The 19,408-nt window shown below is 50.6% G+C and overlaps 1 protein-coding gene across 1 annotated transcript in view; it reads left to right on the forward strand.

Moving 5' to 3' along the window:
* Positions 1–19,408, forward strand: part of DNAH10 (dynein axonemal heavy chain 10) — a 313,006-nt gene that overhangs the window by 183,852 nt on the left and 109,746 nt on the right. The window contains exon 38 of the mRNA XM_078767939.1: positions 11,296–11,430. Within this exon, the coding sequence (XP_078624065.1) occupies positions 11,296–11,430 (135 nt within the window). The remainder of the gene's footprint in view (positions 1–11,295; positions 11,431–19,408) is intronic.

Raw genomic sequence — 19,408 nt, forward strand, 5'->3', positions numbered from 1 at the left:
ATACATCATTTGTCTTCCTCTCTCTCAACGATACTCCGCACATCCACCGAACCTTTCGCATTTCCACCCTTTCCAGCCTTCGTTGCTGCTCTACGTTCATTACTCATGTCTCGCTCCCATAAATCATAACACTTCTCACACGTGCAGCATGCACCTTTCCCTTCAGCTTCAACGACACTCCCCTCCTCATCAGCACACCACTCAGTTCCCGAAACGTCTTCCATGCACATCTCACTCTAGCAACCATTGCCGAGTCTGCTCCACCTTCTCCATTCAGCATGTCTCCGAGGTCGCAAAATGTTTTCACACCTTCCAGCTTCATGCCGTCTCCAAGATCCAACTCAACATTTCCTCCATCTGCAGCTCCCTCTGTGCACACCTTACATTTGAATGTAGCTGCCACACTGGTTAATGACCCTCTCAGACCACTGCATTTTTGATGAACCCACTCACAGCACATTGTACATTGAATGGAGTTCACTCCGACACCCTTCCTGCACCCAGCACATGGCCACTTCCCAGTTCTTTCCACCTCACCACATGCTTTAACCCTTGCCATCACCTTCGTCTTTCCTATATTCACCTTCAGACCTTTTGTCTCCATACATTCCTTCCACTTGTTCATCTTTTCCTTCAGTCCATCCATACTTTTCGCAATCAACACCAGATCATCTGCATACAACAACTCCCACTGTAAACCCTCCTTTACATTCTGAGCCAGCACCTCCATCACAGCTACAAATAGTAGTGGACTTAGAACCGACCTCTGATGCGCTCCCACCTTCACCTCAAACTCGCCACTGTTCCCGTCCTTCGTCCTTACAGCTGTGCACACTCTTTTGTACATTGCCATCACTACTCTGATCAACCATTTCTCCACTCCTAACTTCCTCAATGCCCATGTCAATACTTCGCGTGGAACCCTATCAAATGCTTTCTCCAGATCAACAAACCCAAGAAACAACTTCTTCCTCTTCTCCATGTACTTCTCCTGCAACTGCCTCACAATAAAGAGCACGTCTGTCGTTCCTCTTCCTGACATAAATCCAAACTGCATTTCGTCGATCTTCACCTTCTTCCTTATCCTCCTCTCCAACACCCTTTCCAATACCTTCATTCCATGCTCCAATAACTGTATCGCTCGGTACGAGCCACACTCCAGATGGTTACCTTTCCCCTTGTATAGAGGGACGAGGGTACTCAATTCCCAAGCCACTGGAATGCGGCCTTTTCACCACCAGATTACAGATCTCTGTCATTCTCTTCACACCCCCAACTTCCTGCTGCCTTCAACATATCTCCCACAACTCCCGTCGGCCCTCCCGCTTTTCTACTCTTCATTGCTTTTATCGCTTCCTCAACTTCCTTCTCAGTTATCTTCTCTGCCGGTCCTAAAACTGGGTTACTCTCTATGTTACCATCCCATTCATTCTCTGTATTCAACAGCATTTCCATATATCTTTTCCATCTTCCTTTAATTCCATCTGGGTCCACAACGATTTGTCCCACTTCATCCTTCAAGCAACTCACCCCCATCACATCACACCTCTCTTTCGCTATCTGATTTGCAATCCTGAATACCACACTCTGATCCTCTTCCGAATCCAAGCGTTTCCAAACATTTTCCTACATGCGTCCTGCGCTTTGCTATCTCTTTCTTTGCAGCCTTCTTGGCTGCCTTATAACTTTCATGCTCTGATTTTTCTGCTCCCGTACCCTTCGCCTTCTGCCACTCCTTGAATTTCTTCCCCTTCTCGTCAATCCTCTTTCCAACTTCATCATCCCACCACCATGTTTCTGAGTGCCTCGCTGGTCCTTTTGTCCATCCACATCCCTCACCAACAGCTCCCAACAGACTATCTTTCATTGACATCCAACCACTTTCAAGCTCAACCACATCTGCCTCTAACCTACGCAGCCTCTCTTTTAATGCCTCCCTTACTGTCACCTCTTTCAACCTCCACACCTTCATTTTATCGGTTGGTACTTCACCCGCCGAGCTCTCCTCGCACCTTTCACCCTTATGCCGCAGACAACCAAGTGGTGCTGTGAAACAGCCTCCTCCCCCGAGATCACCTTTGTGTCCCGGAGGTGCCCCCTATCTCGCCTACGCACCATCAGGTAGTCAACGGTTGTCGCCGACCCACCTGTCGTGTATGTAACAAGCTTATTATCCTCTTTCTGGAACTGAGTATTACAAATCAACAAATCAGCTCCATCAGCAAACTCCAAAATCCTTTCACCTTCTCCATTTCTCACACCATATCCGTAACCCCCATGAACTCCCTCAAAACCGTCCATACTCCTTCCCACATGTCCATTTAGGTCTCCTCCTAACACAACAACTTCCTCATCTTTCACGTTTTCCATCAGCTTCTCTATCGCACACCAGAACTTGTCCTTCTCTTCATCGCTCCGACCAGCCTGCGCAGCATATCGCGAGATGACGTTCACCAAGAGCTTTCCAATCATCATTTTCACCATCATCAACCTATCACTCACTCTAGTCACACTCACCACACTGTCTACAAACTCCTCAGAAAACAGGACACCAACACCATTCACACCCTCCGGGCACCCTTGCCACACGAACTTGTATTCCTGTCCCTGCCTACCCTTCACCATTCTCACACCACTTCCCTTCCATCTCGTCTCTTGCACACAACATATGTCCACTCTTCTTCTGACCAATACTTCTCTCACTTCTCCTGATCTCCCTGTCATTGTCCCTACATTCGATGTCCCAAACCTCAGAAACCGATCTCCATGTCGGGCTGTACCCTGCCCATATGTAGTTGTAATTGTCATGGTTCTCTTTTTGAGGCAATGTTTTTATGGTCGGATGCCCTTCCTGACGCCAACCCTTTTAGTCGCCTCTTACGTCATGCAGGGATACGGTGTACCTATTCTAGACCAGGGTACACACCGGGAAACGTTTAAAACATGGGAATTCTTGGGGGGGGGGGGGGAGGGGGACACACACATATATTGTTGCGGTTTTGAGTTTGTACAATAAAGGTTAATTTCCCCCCTCATAGTTTAGTCACACTACAACATGTAGCCTTGCGATAGTTCAGTTATTTCTTAGTATGTGTAAGCATAGTCCTTTTCCTGTGTTAGTTTTGCGTTGAGTAGAACAATGAGAGTTAGGGTCCTTTATTGCCTTTTGCCGCCTTATGCCTCCTTATGCCGCCTTTGGCTTTTTGGCGCAAATTAACACGAGGCAGGCCTGGCAAATCGAGGCAAGACCGAAGGAGGGCGGAGGAGAAGCTGACGGTAAGTGAAAGCCGCCAATCAGGGCTCGAAAGGAGTGGCTGCGGCACTGCGTCACAGGGCGTGGTTGGTACATTCGAGAGGGCTAAGGGGGTTGGCCATATAACCCGTTGCGTGAAGCCCCCACCGCAGTTCTGTGGAGGGAGGCGCTTGAACAAGTTCGAAGTTCTGTGAGGGTTGAGCAAGTTACGAGTTCTGAGAGTAGACGTGCATGAACCAAGCAATAAGCGCTCTTACCAATTAAACGCTCGGTTGAGCTTGAGGCAGAGCCTCTATTGGGTTCCCGAGTGATAGCGCGCTGGTAACTAAATGCGCTGTGGAAAACTGCCAAGCCGGCGAGAGACGCGTACATTTCCCTCCTGCCTGATCTGCCCTTTGTTCGAGAGACGCGCTGCAAGGATCCCTTCCACCACCTGCTTGCCTTCATCGCGGGACGTGCTGGGACCGGGGAGAGCCACGCCGGGCGGGGCTGTTCCTGGACGCCCAAGGCAGCGTGTGAACATCATCCTGCCTTCATCTCCCCTCTGCGAGTGTGATCGGGCTGGTGTCTGGGTTTAAGATAAGACTGATTAAGACTGCCCTGTGTCTCTTCTTCTACCGAATCATTGTACATTGTGTATATAGTAATTAAATCGTGTTCTTCCTTTATTTGACCGTCTCGTCTTTTCCATCATTGACTAAGCGTGGTACGAATAAAACCGCTCTAATCGGGTTCCGATACCAAGGTAACTGAACGGACCACGTGGTACGCAATCCGCTCGGTGAACTCGATTTACGCATGGCTCATGCGAGGCTTGCTTCCCCGCTTCCACGGCGGCGCAGGTATTTCGGTACGTGCGAAAATTGTCCCGAAACCCTACCTTGCGTTTGCCCAGGAGGGGCGATTCAAGTCTCTCGGTTGCGCCGACCCAAGAAGAACAAGGGGTTTCATCTCACCTTGGTAAGGGTAGGAAGGGCGGCGAAAACCGTAACAATATATATATACACCCCCCCCCCCCCCCCCCCACACACACACACACATATATACACACACACACACACACACACATAGACACACACACACACACACACACACACACAGAGACACACACATATGGATACACACACACACACACACATGGATACACACATGGATACACACACACACACACACACACACACACACACACACACACATGGATACACACACACACACACACACACACACACACACACACACGGACACAGTGTCTTTTCTCAGAACAACTGTTATTCAAAGAAAGACGTGGAGATGGTTTCACATTATAATTTCTTGTCATCATCCCCACCTTGAATACCTAATTTTGGAGTGACATCCTTTCATCCTTTTGCATTAAAATTTTATTTATTACTTGTTTCTTTACTCTTCTTCTATATGTTTAAAATAAAGTTTTTGTTTGTTTGTTTGTCTGTCTGTACGCACTAATCTCCTGAACGGTGAAAGATAGGAGGAAACCTCCAATACAAAAAATATCGGGACGGGCCCCGGGAAGGTTATAGGCTAGGTGGCGAGGCTGGTCGAGGCTGCCTCGGCCGGGCTGGGCCCATTTCGCAATTAAAAGCTGAGCTGAATTATAGTAGTCAATCTTCTACGGCCGCGATTAAAAGCTGAATTATAGTAATCAATCTTCTACTGCCGCGAGTAAAAGCTGAATTATAGTAGTCAATCTTCTACTGCCGTGAGTAAAAGCTGAATTATAGCAGTCAATCTTCTATGGCCGTGAGTAAAAGCTGAATTATAGTCGTCAATCTTCTACTGCCGTGAGTAAAAGCTGAATTATAGCAGTCAATCTTCTATGGCCGTGAGTAAAACCTGAATTATAGTCGTCAATCTTCTATGGCCGTGAGTAAAACCTGAATTATAGTAGTCAATCTTCTACTGCCGTGAGTAAAAGCTGAATTATAGCAGTCAATCTTCTATGGCCGTGAGTAAAAGCTGAATTATAGCAGTCAATCTTCTACTGCCGTGAGTAAAACCTGAATTATAGTCGTCAATCTTCTATGGCCGTGAGTAAAACCTGAATTATAGTAGTCAATCTTCTACTGCCGTGAGTAAAAGCTGAATTATAGTCGTCAATCTTCTATGGCCGTGAGTAAAACCTGAATTATAGTCGTCAATCTTCTATGGCCGTGAGTAAAAGCTGAATTATAGTAGTCAATCTTCTATGGCCGTGAGTAAAAGCTGAATTATAGTCGTCAATCTTCTACAGCCGTGAGTAAAAGCTGAATTATAGTAGTCAATCTTCTATGGCCGTGAGTAAAAGCTGAATTATAGTCGTCAATCTTCTACAGCCGTGAGTAAAAGCTGAAATATAGCAGTCAATCTTCTACGGCCATGAGTAAAACCTGAATTATAGTCGTCAATCTTCTACAGCCGTGAGTAAAAGCTGAATTATAGTCGTCAATCTTCTACAGCCGTGAGTAAAAGCTGAATTATAGCAGTCAATCTTCTATGGCCGTGAGTAAAAGCTGAATTATAGTCGTCAATCTTCTACAGCCGTGAGTAAAAGCTGAAATATAGCAGTCAATCTTCTACGGCCATGAGTAAAACCTGAATTATAGTCGTCAATCTTCTACAGCCGTGAGTAAAAGCTGAATTATAGTAGTCAATCTTCTACTGCCGTGAGTAAAAGCTGAATTATAGCAGTCAATCTTCTATGGCCGTGAGTAAAAGCTGAATTATAGCAGTCAATCTTCTACTGCCGTGAGTAAAACCTGAATTATAGCAGTCAATCTTCTACAGCCGTGAGTAAAAGCTGAATTATAGGAGTCAATCTTCTACTGCCGTGAGTAAAAGCTGAATTATAGCAGTCAATCTTCTATGGCCGTGAGTAAAAGCTGAATTATAGCAGTCAATCTTCTACAGCCGTGAGTAAAAGCTGAATTATAGTAGTCAATCTTCTACTGCCGTGAATAAAAGCTGAATTATAGCAGTCAATCTTCTATGGCCGTGAGTAAAAGCTGAATTATAGCAGTCAATCTTCTACTGCCGTGAGTAAAACCTGAATTATAGCAGTCAATCTTCTACAGCCGTGAGTAAAAGCTGAAATATAGCAGTCAATCTTCTATGGCCGTGAGTAAAACCTGAATTATAGTCGTCAATCTTCTACAGCCGTGAGTAAAAGCTGAAATATAGCAGTCAATCTTCTATGGCCGTGAGTAAAAGCTGAATTATAGCAGTCAATCTTCTACAGCCGTGAGTAAAAGCTGAAATATAGCAGTCAATCTTCTATGGCCGTGAGTAAAACCTGAATTATAGTCGTCAATCTTCTACAGCCGTGAGTAAAAGCTGAAATATAGCAGTCAATCTTCTATGGCCGTGAGTAAAACCTGAATTATAGTCGTCAATCTTCTACAGCCGTGAGTAAAAGCTGAAATATAGCAGTCAATCTTCTATGGCCGTGAGTAAAAGCTGAATTATAGCAGTCAATCTTCTATGGCCGTGAGTAAAACCTGAATTATAGTCGTCAATCTTCTACAGCCGTGAGTAAAAGCTGAAATATAGCAGTCAATCTTCTATGGCCGTGAGTAAAACCTGAATTATAGTCGTCAATCTTCTACTGCCGTGAGTAAAAGCTGAATTATAGTCGTCAATCTTCTACAGCCGTGAGTAAAAGCTGAATTATAGTCGTCAATCTTCTACAGCCGTGAGTAAAAGCTGAAATATAGCAGTCAATCTTCTATGGCCGTGAGTAAAACCTGAATTATAGTCGTCAATCTTCTACAGCCGTGAGTAAAAGCTGAAATATAGCAGTCAATCTTCTATGGCCGTGAGTAAAAGCTGAATTATAGCAGTCAATCTTCTATGGCCGTGAGTAAAACCTGAATTATAGTCGTCAATCTTCTACAGCCGTGAGTAAAAGCTGAAATATAGCAGTCAATCTTCTATGGCCGTGAGTAAAAGCTGAAATATAGCAGTCAATCTTCTATGGCCGTGAGTAAAAGCTGAATTATAGCAGTCAATCTTCTATGGCCGTGAGTAAAACCTGAATTATAGTCGTCAATCTTCTACAGCCGTGAGTAAAAGCTGAAATATAGCAGTCAATCTTCTATGGCCGTGAGTAAAAGCTGAAATATAGCAGTCAATCTTCTATGGCCGTGAGTAAAAGCTGAATTATAGCAGTCAATCTTCTATGGCCGTGAGTAAAACCTGAATTATAGTCGTCAATCTTCTACTGCCGTGAGTAAAAGCTGAATTATAGCAGTCAATCTTCTATGGCCGTGAGTAAAACCTGAATTATAGTCGTCAATCTTCTATGGCCGTGAGTAAAACCTGAATTATAGTCGTCAATCTTCTACAGCCGTGAGTAAAAGCTGAAATATAGCAGTCAATCTTCTATGGCCGTGAGTAAAAGCTGAAATATAGCAGTCAATCTTCTATGGCCGTGAGTAAAAGCTGAATTATAGCAGTCAATCTTCTATGGCCGTGAGTAAAACCTGAATTATAGTCGTCAATCTTCTACAGCCGTGAGTAAAAGCTGAAATATAGCAGTCAATCTTCTATGGCCGTGAGTAAAAGCTGAAATATAGCAGTCAATCTTCTATGGCCGTGAGTAAAAGCTGAATTATAGCAGTCAATCTTCTATGGCCGTGAGTAAAACCTGAATTATAGTCGTCAATCTTCTACTGCCGTGAGTAAAAGCTGAATTATAGCAGTCAATCTTCTACGGCCATGAGTAAAACCTGAATTATAGTAGTCAATCTTCTACGGCCGTGAGTAAAAGCTGAATTATAGCAGTCAATCTTCTACGGCCGTGAGTAAAACCTGAATTATAGTAGTCAATCTTCTACGGCCGTGAGTAAAACCTGAATTATAGCAGTCAATCTTCTACGGCTGTGAGTAAAACCTGAAATATAGCAGTCAATCTTCTACGGCTGTGAGTAAAACCTGAATTATAGTCGTCAATCTTCTACGGCTGTGAGTAAAAGCTGAAATATAGCAGTCAATCTTCTACGGCTGTGAGTAAAACCTGAATTATAGCAGTCAATCTTCTACGGCTGTGAGTAAAAGCTGAAATATAGCAGTCAATCTTCTACGGCTGTGAGTAAAAGCTGAATTATAGTAGTCAATCTTCTACGGCCACGAGTAAAAGCTGAATTATAGCAGTCAATCTTCTACGGCCGTGAGTAAAACCTGAATTATAGTCGTCAATCTTCTACAGCCATGAGTAAAAGCTGAATTATAGCAGTCAATCTTCTACTGCCGTGAGTAAAAGCTGAATTATAGTCGTAAATGAACGAAATGCGGCCGCGGCCGGATAGTCAAACTTCGCTGCTTCGCAGGGCCACGTTTTATTCCTTTGTTAGTACAGAAGATTAAATTCTTTCAAAAAGAACCCGGGCAACGCCGTGTGCATTCAGCTAGTTTTTAAAATAAATATACATAGATGTTCTACTACTGATCTACGAATGTTGCATTACAAACTTTATCGATGTGCTCACCAGTGGTGTACTGAAGGTGTTTCGCGGTAAAACATAATTTTGTGACCCCCTGGCTTCCACATCACTCCCCCAAATCCCCAACCCCAGTCACCATATATATTAGATATACATAAAGAAACTAGGACGTTTATATTTAAATGTTTTATTTAATCACTAATGACCACCCCACTCGTGCAGTATATGCCAAAACAAAGATGAAATGAACACTAAATGTCAGTTTAAATATTTATTCAATTCAGAGTTCCAGTGGATAATCACCTGTTGAGGTTGGTCAATGGACGCCAGGTGCCTCCTGTGCCCACGCAGCGAATCTGCCGCTGAGAAACCGTGACCCGAGAAGGTTCTTGATCACGCGGTTCACTTTTACCTTGACACCGTGGCCGGAGAGGGGTTTGTGATCACGCGTGTCCCTTGTGTGGCATTGGTACCTCACTTTTGTTTCATTTTCATAAATGTAACTGCAAAACGAGGGATTTCCCGAGGCATCATATTTATGCTGCTATTATTCGCTGTCACATTATAGGCGCCCGCGGAACTACGTCACTTCCGGTTAGTGCACCCTTCGCGACAACAGTCACGTGATTGGATACGTTGAAAACAAACCACAAAAGGGCACGTGTTGCAGCCGGAAATTATGGAAACGGTGCAGGTTATTTGATCAAAACTCGCTTAATTATTGTCTGATCTTTAAATTTTTAACTTTCCGACAAGCTGGAAGTAATTCTCTTTCTAACAATACTAGTACCGACTGCAAAGCCGCAATGAGCCGGCGAAGCCAAAGCCTCTTGCCACTATTTTACCCATCACTATGGCATCAGTAGGTTAGGTAGTTGGTAGTAGGTAGGTGTAGTAGGTAGGTGTAGTAGGTACCGTACCTAGTTCAAAACGACACCATTTGCATTCTGGATGAGATTAAAATTTATAAAATTTCCTTCTTGATTAATTCGGTGAATTCCGTCTCAACTTCGGATATTTCCAGCCGTGAAAAACTATCCGCGACGGCCGCGAGATTTCTAAAAAATAATTCTTCGTCAATTTTAGAATATTTGACGCCGTTTTCAGCCTCCGAAATGCGTTACCGGTAATAAGCTTTTTTGAAATATTTTTTCAAATGCTCGAATCTCATTGGTTCCGGTGTTTGGTGACGATTTTCGTTTAAGATAACCAGGCCCGTGCGGGCCGAGGTTGGTCTTAAAGTATTTTAATTACAAATTAGAGGTGCATAAGATTGTGAATCAAAAAAAGATGGGTGAAAAACTCCTGATGAACTTTTAAAAATTTGTTATGCATACTTCCGCATCCGCAAGATGGCGGCCTCCATTGAGCGATTTGGTGCGTCAAAGCTTCGAAATTCTCAAGGGATCCAGCAAAATCTGGCTTTTCAACATAATATGTACGCGTTAATTCACAACACCGGCTTCGCCGGCTATAAAGTTTTATGAAAAATAATACGAAATGTTTGTATAGCCGCCCGCGGAAGGCGGAACTACGTAACTTCCGGTTAGTGCACCCTTCGCGACAACAGTCATGTGATTGGATACGTTGAAAACAAACCACAAAATTGCATGTGTTACCGCTTACTTCCGGTAGTCTCGCCCTCACCTATTACACATAACACAAACATCTTGATGATCCATCATTTTATAAGAATAGTTCAATTCTGGATGAACTTCTTAAACAATTCCCCCCCTGCTCCTACGTCGGGGCCAGGCGTCCACCTCACATCCTCCTCACAACCTCCACCTCCCAAAACCAAGTCCTCACCTTCCCCTTATCAGCCTGAAGGCATCAATCTCTCCCCAATCCAAGCCTTCAAACAACCTCCCCAACCCCTCACGGCCACCTGTCCAACTCGCAATCCCACGAGATACGCGGAAAGGGTATGTGACCAGAAACACCTCAACACCAATTATCTGTACACATCGTTAAAAGTAATTAAATAATGACCTCGGACAAATTTCAAACGACACAGGTTTATTATCTGCTTGAGAGAATGCGACATGGTCACTTGGGCGGTGTATAAGTTAACAGACCACTGTCTCGATCACTGAGGCTGAGCTTCGCAAAACTGTAACGACTATCGGCTCAATATCCTGTTAAAAATGAAGGGAAAATGTATGGGAGTGCATTGGTGATTTAATTGTGAATATGACAGATCCGGCCTCCGAGGCGTCTTTGGCTTTGCATAGCGGCGAGCACCAACATGGCGACCACAAGATTTTGCGAGCACCAACATGGCGACCACAAGATTTTGCGATCACCAACATGGCGACCACAAGATTTTGCTAACACCAACATGGCGACCACAAGATTTTGTGATCACCTACATGGTGACCACAAGATTTTTCATTAGGATGAAATCGTGGGTCGGTGAAGTGAGGCGGACGTATATCAAGTGAAATGTTTGAATGGTTGTCAACGTTGACACAAGACACCTCCTACCCCCACGATACATTAATGTACAGATTGGTTCTCACAATCCTTGTGCCTTTAATCAGCACCTGGGATGATTGAGCTGGTTATGCGTGATCGCAGGTAAGGACAGGCCATGTCTTCCTGCAGGCACTTTCAATGCACTTAGGAGGTGCTCCTTCAGGCCCTGCTGGGACTGGGAAGACGGAGACGGTGAAAGACCTTGCCAAGGCTTTGGGTCTACTATGTGTGGTCACCAACTGCAGCGAAGGCATGGACTTTAAGGTAAATCAAAATCTCACTACTATGTTAGCCTCACCCTCTCACCCTTCACCCATTCACTCCTATTTACCTTCTTATACCAATCCATTAATAAAACTTGATCATTATCAGCCCCTGTTGGACTTATACCAAATCGGGGCTTATGGATTTGGTCTCATCCGTCCGTCAGTTCATGTGTGTCCGCAACCATATGTCGGAGATGTATACACCGATTTTATTCATACTTGTGTTACGTGCTCCTCCCCAAACCCCGGCCACGGTGTACCCCCGAGCCTCTAAAGGAGTCACGGCAGAAAGATGTGCTGTTATGTGTGTCCCAATGACCAATGGTAGAAACACACCAAGCAATAATTGATACAAAACCAATTATTGCATTCAAACTCACACAATAATAACACTTAACGCAAGTACAAGGAAACTCTCACTTGCGCATCATAAACCACACAATTCCTATGATGGTACTGTGGCGGACACAAAAGCCCACTGGCGTGGTGACATCATTCCACGCACCAAGTGGGCGGTGGCCACGCCCGAGGGGTAGGCGTGGCCTCATGATATACACCGGGCGACCAGCCCGGAGCATTTGAGTGTTACAGTGTAGTCTTACAATAAAGACGTTTATATGTTACCGCTTGTCCGCTTCCTCCTTGCTCACAAGCAGCGCGCGTAACGCCGCGCTTTACTGGTGACCCTCGACGTTGGATCTGCCGTAGCGATCCTTCCGAACACGACGCCATGGCAATGGCGATTAAACTTCCCGAATTTTGGGAGGCCCAGGCCGAGGTCTGGTTCGTTCAAGCCGAAGCCCAGTTTCAGCTTCGGCGCCTCACCAACGACGACCTGCGCTACTGCCATGTCGTCGCCTCCCTCGGGCCCGGCACGGCCGCTCGAGTTGCGTACGTCCTTCGCCACCCACCGGACGGCCACAAGTACGAGACACTCAAGCGGCTACTCCTAGCCACATTCGGCCTCACGGACGACGCACGTGCCGACCGCCTCCTGGATCTCCCCGAGCTCGGTGAGACGCGCCCGTCGGACCGAATGGACCATATGCTGTCCCTGTTGGGCGACGAGGCCCCCGGTTCGCTATTCCGGGCGCTTTTCCGGCGCCAACTTCCAGCGCAGGTTCGCCTCGCGTTGGCCGGGACCGAGCGAACGGAACCCCGAGCATTGGCAGCCGAGGCGGACAGGTACTTCGCCGCTTCGGACACGCGGGCGAGCGTCGGCGTGGCCGTCACGGCCCTCGACGCTGATGTTCAGCAGCATGTTCCACAGCATCCGCTTCTACAGCACGCTGATGTTCAGCAGCATGCTGATACGCGCCTCGTGAGCGCCGCCACGCCCCGCCCACCGCCGCGGCGAAAACCGCCACCGCGGGGAAACCCGCCAACTCCACCGGCCTGGCGGAGCCAGCCACGCTCCTCCAGCTCCACCACCTGGTGCTGGTTCCACGCCAGATTCGGCCACGAAGCTCGGCGGTGTCATCCGCCGTGCTCCTTCAACGGGTCGGGAAACGCCCGGGCCGGCGCTCAATAGTGGCGATGAGCGCCGGCCGTTCGAGCAGCCTGCTGTTCATAACAGACACCTTCTCCGGGCGCCGTTACCTGTGCGACACGGGAGCGCAGGTGAGTGTCATTCCCGCCGGCATGTCAGACAAGCACGCCGCGGGTGGGGGCCCCGCGCTGCTTGCCGCGAACGGGACGCCCATCCGTACGTACGGAAAACGCTGCCTCTCTCTGCGGTTTGGAGGGCAGGTTTTCCGATGGACGTTCGTCACCGCCGACGTGCCCATGGCACTGCTTGGCGCGGACTTCCTGTGCGCTAATGGGCTCCTGGTCGACGTCAAGCGCAGACGGCTTGTCCAGGCCGAGACGTTCAGCTCGCTCGCTTGTGCGTTGCCCAGCTCAACGGGCGGCTTGCCAAGCGGCTTGCCGAACGATTCGGTTCCGGCCACGTTGGTCTGTACGCTTCCGGCAGCGGACGCATTCACCCGCCTCCTCGCCAGTTCCCGGCCCTCACGCGGCCCACCTTCTCGGCGGGGGCCGTCAAGCACGGGGTGGCCCATCACATCCCCACCGTCGGGCCACCGGTCTACGCCCGAGCACGCCGCCTCGAGCCGACGAAGCTGGCGGTGGCAAAAGCGGCGTTCGCTACCCTGGAGCGACTCAGCATCGTTCGGCGCTCAGAGAGCGCTTGGGCGTCGCCGCTGCACATCGTGCCGAAGCCCGGCGGGGGATGGCGACCGTGCGGGGACTATCACACTATCACCGTCTCAATGACGCCACGACTCCCGACCGCTACCCCGTCCCCCACATTCAGGACTTTTCCGCCCGTTTGGCGGGCAGGTCCTTCTTCTCGAAGGTGGACCTCATACGCGGCTACCATCAGGTCCCCGTCAGGCCGGAGGACGTCCCGAAGATGGCGGTCATCACGCCATTCGGACTCTTCGAGTTCCTGCGCATGCCCTTCGGTCTGAAGAATGCGGCTCAGGCGTTCCAGCGACTGATGGACAGCGTCCTGCGCGACTTGGACTTTGTCTACGTCTACCTGGACGATATCCTCGTCGCCAGCGCGTCCCGCGAAGAGCACCTACGCCACCTCCGCACGCTCTTCGAACGCCTGGGCCAGCATGGCCTGATTGTAAACCCCGCAAAGTGCCGGTTCGGCGCCGCCACAATCGATTTTCTGGGGCACCGTGTCACCAGGCACGGAGCCGTCCCCCTGCCGGCCAAGGTGGAGGCGGTGAAGGGGTTTCCGCGCCCCCGCACGATCAGAGGGCTGCAGGAGTTCCTGGGCATGGTGAACTTTTACCATCGGTTCCTGCCCCGTATCGCCCAGCTCCTGTGCCCCCTGCACGAAGCTCTCTGAGGTAAGCCGGGCAAAGGCGACGTTACCTGGACCGAGCAGATGGACACGGCGTTCACGGGCGCGAAGCTCGCCTTGGCTAACGCCACCATGCTCGCGCACCCGGCGCCCGATGCACCGATCGCCCTCACAACCGATGCCTCGGACTACGCGGTGGGCGCGGTGCACGAGCAATGGGTGCGTGGAGCTTGGCAACCGCTGGCGTTCTTTAGCCGGCAGCTTCGCCCGCCCGAACGCCGTTACAGTACCTTCGACCGCGAGTTGCTCGGACTTCACTTGGCGGTCAGGCACTTCCGCCATCTGCTCGAGGGCCGGGCGTTCACTGCCTTCGTCGACCACAAGCCGCTGATCTTCGCGATGGGCAAGGTCACCGAGCCGTGGTCGGCCCGGCAGCAGCGTCACCTCTCGGCCGTGTCCGAGTACACGACGGACATCCAGCACGTCGCGGGGAAGGACAACCCGGTGGCGGATTGCCTTTCCCGGGCCGTCGCCCACGCAGTCCACCTCGGCATCGACTATGCCCGGATGGCAGCGGACCAGGCCGCTGACCCCGACGTCCAGGCCTTGCGGACCGCCGTCACGGGCCTCCGCGTCACCGAGGTGCCGTTCGACGGCGCGGGCGCGGCCCTCTTGTGCGACGTCTCCCTCGGGCGTCCTCGCCCCATCGTGCCCGCGGCCTGGCAGCGCCAGGTGTTTGACGCCATCCACGGCCTGTCCCACCCGGGTGCGAGGGCCTCCCAAAGGCTGATCGCCGACAAGTTCGTCTGGCATGGCCTCCGGAAGGCCGTCCGCGGCTGGGCCAGGACGTGCCTCGCGTGCCAGCGCGCCAAGGTGCACCGGCACACCCAGGCCCCGTTGGCCCCGTTCACGGTGCCAGAACGCCGGTTTGACCACGTCCACGTGGACCTGGTGGGACCTCTGCCCCCCTCGCGGGGTTTCACCTACGTCCTCACCATGGTGGACCGCACCACCCGGTGGCCGGAGGCCGTGCCCTTGGCGTCGACAACGGCGGCCGATGTCGCGCAGGCTTTCATCGCCACCTGGGTCGCCCGGTTCGGTGCCCCCTCAGACATCTCATCCGACCGCGGCCCCCAGTTCACCTCGGAGCTCTGGGGGGTGGTTGCGCAGTGGCTCGGGGTCCGGCTGCACCGAACCACGGCCTACCACCCCCAGGCTAACGGCCTGTGTGAGCGATTTCACCGCTCATTGAAGGCCGCGCTCCGGGCCACCCTCCGCGACGGCGGCTGGGTCGACAGGCTCCCCTGGGTCCTGCTGGGCCTCCGGACGGCGCCCAAGGAGGACCTGCGCGCATCCGCGGCGGAGTTGGTCTTCGGGCAACCGCTGCGGGTGCCGGGCGAGTTCCTCCCCGACTCCACGGCACCATGGTCCGCGGCACAGCAGCGCTCCGCTCTGCAAGAGACCGCCCAGAGGTTCGCCCCGGTGCCAACGGCATGCCACGGGCACCCACCGACGCACGTCGCCCCGGAGCTTCACACGGCGGAGTACGTCTTCGTCCGCCACGATGCCCATCGGACACCACTGCGGCCCCCGTACGACGGGCCTTTCCGCGTGCTGGAGACCAGGGCGAAGCACTTCACCCTGGACATCGGCGGTACTCCTGACCGCGTTTCGGTAGACCGCCTCAAGCCGGCCCACCTCGATGTGGACCATCCACCGCCAGTGGCCCGACCCCCACGTCGGGGCCGCCCTCCTGCGGGCGGACCCCCGGCACCGCCCAGCCCCGCCGCCACGCCGCCCCCCGGGTCCTGCACCCATCCCAGGGGCAGCCAGGGGCATCCCACCTGGCATCCCTGCACCCCGGACGCCGCCGATCGCCAGGGGGCGCTTCGGCCGGGTCATTCGTCTGCCCCACAAACTGGCCTTCCAGGTGCGCGGGAATTCTGGGGGGGCGCGTGTGGTGGACACAAAAGCCCACTGGCGTGGTGACATCATTCCACGCACCAAGTGGGCGGTGGCCACGCCCGAGGGGTAGGCGTGGCCTCATGATATACACCGGGCGACCAGCCCGGAGCATTTGAGTGTTACAGTGTAGTCTTACAATAAAGACGTTTATATTGTTGCGAATATGGAATTTGGCCTCCATATCCGCTTGTAAATATTCCCCTATTTTCTCCAATACTCCCCAACTTTCCCCAATCCCCCATTCCCTAGTCCCATTGCATGTAAACAACAATCAGTAGAGCCGACCTTCCCCTTATTCCCCCATTAAATGTCGTGCCCAGGTCCACCGCACCACACGTAGCCAACTTTCGGACATCTTCCTAGTTATTCTTAATCTATGTCAGTTAAGGCCTCGTTTCCATTAATTATGACTCTTCGTTGCACCAGAATGTGATTATATGGCATCAGTAGTGAGTTTAGGACCTTTCCCATACCTCCTCCCATCTTCTTCCCCAAACAACAACAATAACAACAACTACAACAACAATTACAACTACAACTACGACTACAACAACAGAGGGGCGGGGAGTGTGCGTCCTCACACCGGCTCGGTTACCCGCCATGACCATACGCTCCACGGCGTTACCCCGAAGGGGCTGGCTGTCAGCTCCTCGTCAGGGGCGGAGCCAGTAACCCCCCCACGCACCCAATGAGAAGCAACGTGCCGATTCCATCTGGGGCGGAGCTAACGAGCCGAGGGCGTGTCACTCCCCGCCGGATATACGTGGCCCCGCGCCGGATGTGACGTGAGATGCGCCTGAACTACGGAGAGCAGAGGAAGCCACCGCCACCCCCAGCGCGACGATACCTCCCCGCATCTTTGGACCGGACCGTACTGGACCCTGTCCTTGAGCCAAGAGTGCACCTTGAGCCATCGATACCCGCTGTCCTTTCCATCAACCCCCGTGTGAGTCAGCTTTGTCCCGTTTATCTGTCGTCTGTTGGGAATAATATAAGATTGTGTCTAAGTGCTTGTCTTTCTATGCTGTCCCTCTTGTAGTTGTAATCTAACCTTCCGCCTTAATATAACCTCCTCCGGAGGTCTTGAGAACTGAACCCCTGGTGTCGTATTGTGTTATTGTAATCCAGCCGGGTGTCTTCTTTTTCTTATTGAGCCAGCATCGCGCGACTAGTCAACGTTCGGGCACAATCGGGTAACTTGTGCAGACGTGGTCATACCATAAAACCGCTCGGTAAATAACATCCAAGCCACGTCTGTAACAATTGGTGTCGAGGAGTGGAATTCGAACCCGGGACTAAATTTATTAGGCCCAAATTTGTAACAGTTAGAATCGATTTGGAGCGCGTTTCCCGCGCGAAATTATAACGGCGAAATTTGAATTTGTTTTACGAAAATAAAAAATAAAAACCGAATTTTGAAAGTCGCGCTATGGCGGATCAAGACAGCTGGGGTCCGGTAGAGGAGAGAGAGGTAGGGTCGATCCAGGACCAAAATGAGGGACAGGAGGAGAGCGAAGCAGTGAGGGCGGCAGGTTCGCAAAATAGCGCCGTCACGCACGAAGAAGCGGGCGCGCAAAATGGCGCCTCGCTCATCACCGCGCCAGCGACCGTGGCAGCGCCCCCGGTGGATTTGAACTTGTTTTTTATGCAAATGAAGGCCCTTATGGACAAGAATAATGAAGAAATGGAAAGCAGAATAATGATGGGAATGAGGGCTGATAGGGAACAAATGGGGAACCGGATGGATGCTCAGAGTGAGCAAATGAGGGTTAATAGTGAGCGATTAGAGGGCCAAATGGGGGTAATGAGGGACGAAGCGAGGGGTACCAGTGAGGGGTTAGACAATAATTTTGAGGAGTTAGACAAGAAATTTGGGAAGTTAGACAATAATTTTGAGGGGTTAGACAACGGGATAAAAGAAGTGAAAAATGGGTTAATGGGGGTAGAAAATAGAATGGCTGCCCAGGAGAATCAGATAGAGGGAGTGAAAAATGGGTTAGAGGGGTTAGAAAACAGTATGGAAGGCAAATTGAGGGACATGAGGGACCAAGCGGAAAGGGAAGTTAAACAAATGGAGCAGCAGATAGAGGGGGTCAGAATGGGGGTAGAAACCAAACTGGATGCTCACAGGGAGGAAATGGAGCAGATGAGGGTGGCATCTGGGCAGGAGATGCAAGTGATGGGAGAGGAGATCAGAAGAGGAGTGAGTGAGGAGGTCGGAGGAGTGCGCGAGGAGGTGAGGCACTGTGAGGAGCACATGGAAAAGGAGGTGAGAAAGGGGACTGTAAAGTTACAAGGGGGCATAGAAGACCTGACGCAGGAGGTGGAACAGCTGACGGAGGGACAAAAAGGACTAACGGAGCAGGTTCAAAGGAACACTGCAGTATTAGGAGGTTTAAAAGCGACACAAAACGACATAAAAAACGACTTAATAGCGACAAAGAGGGAATGTCAGATAGTACGTGAGGGACTGACAACGAGGTTGGACGAGGTGGTAGAGGTAATGGAGACGAAGGACCGGCAGGTGAGGACGCACATGGAAACGGTCAAGGTAGCCTTGGAGGACGAGCTTGAGGAGACGTACCGGGGAATAAAAGAGGTGAAGCAGAAATTAGAAGAAGTGGAAGAAGGGGTGAGCGAAATTAAGAAGCGACGGAGAGAGGATAACAAAGAGATAAAGGAGGAAGTAAAAGAATTGGTCCAAAGTCTGTGTTTGGATCGTGATGATGTGCTCATTAACCGGATGAGGGATTCGCAGGTGATGGAGGAGAAGCGAAGAGGAAGAGGACCCGGTGTAAGTGGTGACCAATATGGTCGTGCGTATGATGCGCCAGGTGATTTAAGAGGCTTGGGGGTCGAGATAGACCCGGGTGTTCGTGAGAGGCCGTTGGTGAAGTGTGCGACAGGTCTGGTGTGCGAAAGAGGAGGTGTGCGAGAAAGTCCGACTCTGGGGTGTGTGAGGAAAAAGTGTGTACCAAGGAGTGAGTGTGCAGGCGAGAGTGAGTCGGTCGTAGCGTGTGTGCGAGGGAGCACATGGGAGCGCGGTGTGGTGAGTGTTACAGAGGGTGTGACGGGAGAGTGTGCGCAGGAGTGTGCGCGAGAAAGGTGTGTGACGGACAGGTGCATGAGGAAAGAGTGCGCTGTCAGAAGTAAGGAAGAGTGTCCACCTGTGGTGAGTGTTACAGAGGGTGTA

This window comes from Myxine glutinosa, chromosome 14 (genome assembly GCF_964187855.1).
Source record: "Myxine glutinosa chromosome 14, kmMyxGlut1.1, whole genome shotgun sequence".
Taxonomy (NCBI): Eukaryota; Metazoa; Chordata; class Myxini; order Myxiniformes; family Myxinidae; genus Myxine; species Myxine glutinosa.